Source organism: Plasmodium reichenowi, chromosome 10 (genome assembly GCF_001601855.1).
Source record: "Plasmodium reichenowi strain SY57 chromosome 10, whole genome shotgun sequence".
Taxonomy (NCBI): domain Eukaryota; phylum Apicomplexa; class Aconoidasida; order Haemosporida; family Plasmodiidae; genus Plasmodium; species Plasmodium reichenowi.
In genome coordinates, this window is record NC_033655.1 from 126,590 (window position 1) to 130,364 (window position 3,775).

A 3,775-nucleotide genomic window follows, 5' to 3' on the forward strand; every position below is an offset into this window, starting at 1 on the left:
AAAAAAAAAAAAAAAAAAAAAAAAAAAAAAAAAAAAAAAAAAAAAAAAAAAAAAAAAAATATCAAGATATAATATAACATATTATAATATAATATAATATAATATAATATCTTATGTTATATATATATATGTTACTATCTTAGGAATTAATTGAAGGAGATATTTACATGTCAACATTTCTGTACACAACTAATCAGTATGTTGTTTGTGTGTCTTCATTCATCGAGGGAGGAGAAAAAAGCTTAATTAAAATATTCAACCTTGATAACACACTAGGAAGTAAAAATATAATAATATTCAAAATATATATATATATATATATATATATATATATATGTATGTATGTATGTATGTGTTTATAAATATTTCTATATAAATTCATTTTAGAGATACCTTTAGTTGTAAAAGGAAAATTGAACTGTATAACATCTAATCATTTCAAAGAAGAAGAATACGCAAAAAATTATTCCTTCAATTTAAAAAAATCATGTGAACGTGTATTGAACTGTAATTTAAGAAATAGGGAAAAAAAAAAAACTATTTATATATTGTCTATAAAGAATCAGATTGTATTTTATGAGGAGGTTGAATATATGCTTCGTCCATTTTATTTTATATCATATTCACAAGATAGTAAAATGAAATAAAATGAATAATTATATAACACTATAGGGGGAATATAAAAGCAGATAAATATATAAATAATTATATATATATATATATATATATATATTATATATATATATTTTATTTTATTTTATTTTATTTTATTTTTTTATTTCCTTTTGGTGTTTCTTAGGATTTGTAACTTGTCTACAATTTTGTAAAGATAAGAAATATTTATTTTGTGCTTGTAACGATGGTTCCTTATATATTTACCTAATTTACGAATATAATAATCCCCATTTTTATAGCGACCATAACATTAACAACCTTCAATTTAAAGATATGAATAAAAATTATTGCATATCCTTATACAGAGTGTTTAGGAAGCGTATGGAACGAATTAATAAGATAAAATTATTGGATGTCTATAAGTTAATTTTATTGGTTAGCTCTAATAACAAAATGTATTTATACAATATACTGGAGAATAAAATTGTACATATTGATAATAATACAAATTTATTTGATTTATCACATTTCCAATTATATAATTCTGATGATAAAGAACATACCGATTTTTTAATGAATATTTTGAAAAATAATATTGAAGAATATGTTTCCTTCCAAAATAATAAATATCATGATAAAAAAAAATCATCCAAATATATCCATCTAACCAACATTTTAAAAAATATAAATTATATTTATAAAATTTTATATTTCGATAAAAATCAAACATGTGATAATATTATAACCAAAGATATATTAACAACGGATATAACATATGCTAATGAAAAAAAAAAAAATTCACATTATATTACACCTAAATATATGATATATATATTTAACAAGGTGGTATGTATTATTAATGGTATACGTTTTGAAATAATAAAAAAATTAAAAGAAAATAATCATTATGGTAATGTTAAGCAAAAAAAAATATATCAAGACAATAATTTAACTTCATCATGTAACAAGATATGTACACATAAAGATCATATGGTAACAAAAAATAAATATTCTAATAATAATAAAAATAATGATAATAATAACAAAAATAAGGATAATAATAACAGCAATAATGATAATAATAACAGCAATAGTGATAATAATAACAACAATAATGATAATAATAACAAAAATAATGATAATAATAACAACAATAATGATAATAATAACAAAAATAAGGATAATAATAACAACAATAATGATAATAATAACAACAATAATGATAATAATAACAACAGTAATTATAATAATATATCCAAAATTGTGCACAATCAACATAAAGAAGATTACAAATGTAACATATTTGAAAAGCATCTATTTAAAAGAACTCCTATTTTTTATAAAGATATATTATATAGCGAAATAAATTATTCAGGACATATTTTATTATGTTCCTTTAAAAATATTATACTCATATATTCATTAAAAAAAAAAAATATACATTATCCTATTCAATATAATAATATATCAAGAGGTAATAAAATAAAATGGGAATACGAAACATTTCGACTTATTACATATAAGAGTAACTATACTATGAATGAAGAAAAATATAAATATATTGATTTTTCTATTGTTCTATGGGATATAAAAAAAGAGACACCATCAAACATAAACTCACAAACATTTAATAACTTGGATACATTTGAAGACAATCAAAAAAATAACGATATAAATGAAAAAAAAGAAAATATAAAATCTACGAGTAATGAAAATAATTATATTACGATTGCTAAAGAGAAGCAAAGGGATATAGGAAAGGTTCTTTTTATATATAATGATTATTTAAACTTTAATTATTTTAAAAATAATATATGTATAAACCCACAAATAAAGAAAACACACCTATCGAATATATTCAACAGTAGTAATATGTTCAGTGTGTTAACTCCCCTTTATTCTTTTAATTCTAGTAGTACAAACAAAAATAAGTATAAAATAAAAGTGCCTTATGCAATAGATTATATAAGCGAAAAGGATGTTGATGAAAACAAAAATAAAAATAAAAACCAAAACAAAAACCAAAACAATAATAATATTAAGAGACAAGTGTGTAGATCTCAATATGTGGAAAATGATATAAATATAATAAATAAAAATAATTCAAATGATAATACATTCTACTACACAGTAGTGACCTCCAATAGGTCTTATGATATCTTCGTATATATAAAAGGTACTAAAAATGAATGTACCAATTTGTATATGTATAATATACGACAATTTTAAACCACACACACATACATACAAAAAAAAAAAAAAAAAAAAAAAAAACATATATATATATATATATATATGTATTAATATATATTATTTCAGGGGGATGTATTAATAAAATTGAGAAAACAAACAGAAGCTCCTTAAAATTTATATGCAGCACAATAGATGAAGGTACTCAGATAATATTTAACCTACACAATTATTATAAAAAGCAAAACATATAAATACGTATATCTTTTTATTTACTTTTACTACTATATATTTTTCATGTTTATCACATCTTTTTAGATAACGTACTTGAAATTGGTATACCAGAAAAAAAGGTAAATTTTTATGACCAAAGAATTGTAGTACAAATAAATTCTTTTCATAACACATGCTACTTATCCATTCCAATGAAAAACGATAAAATATGATAATTATATAAATATATATATATATATACATATATATATATATATATATATATATATATATATATATATATATATATATATATATATGAAACTTTTATATATTATTATTTTTTTTTTTTTTATGAATGATTATATTAACATATTTAAGCTAATACAACACATATATATTTAATATATATATGAACAATCTTATTAATAATGTTTCTTTTAAAAAATATTTAACATATGTCTTAACAATTAAAAAAAAGAAAAAGAAAAAGAAATTCAAAAGTATAATTTGGTATATCACAAAAATTGAAATACATTCATAAAATAAAATAACATAAAAATGTGCAACTTAAAATTATAACAAAAAAAAAAAAAAAAAAAAAAAAAAAAAAAAAAAAAAAAAAAAAAAAAAAAAAAAAAAAAAATATATATATTATATATATATATATATATATATATATTTTTTTTAATGTAAGAAAATTATTTAAAAAAAAAAATTAAAAATTATAAAAAAAAGGAAATATAAAAAAAAAAAA

General features: G+C 18.3%; 1 protein-coding gene across 1 annotated transcript in view; it reads left to right on the forward strand.

Annotated features, from left to right (window-relative positions):
• The window catches only part of PRSY57_1003500 (hypothetical protein), a gene marked incomplete at both ends in the record, with an annotated part of 5,910 nt that extends 2,659 nt beyond the window's left edge, over positions 1-3,251 (forward strand). Inside the window, 5 exons of the mRNA XM_020114839.1 lie at positions 144-279; positions 388-633; positions 800-2,791; positions 2,935-3,006; positions 3,124-3,251. Coding sequence (XP_019970385.1) covers positions 144-279; positions 388-633; positions 800-2,791; positions 2,935-3,006; positions 3,124-3,251 — 2,574 coding nt within the window. The remainder of the gene's footprint in view (positions 1-143; positions 280-387; positions 634-799; positions 2,792-2,934; positions 3,007-3,123) is intronic.
• Positions 3,252-3,775: the final 524 nt, after the last annotated feature.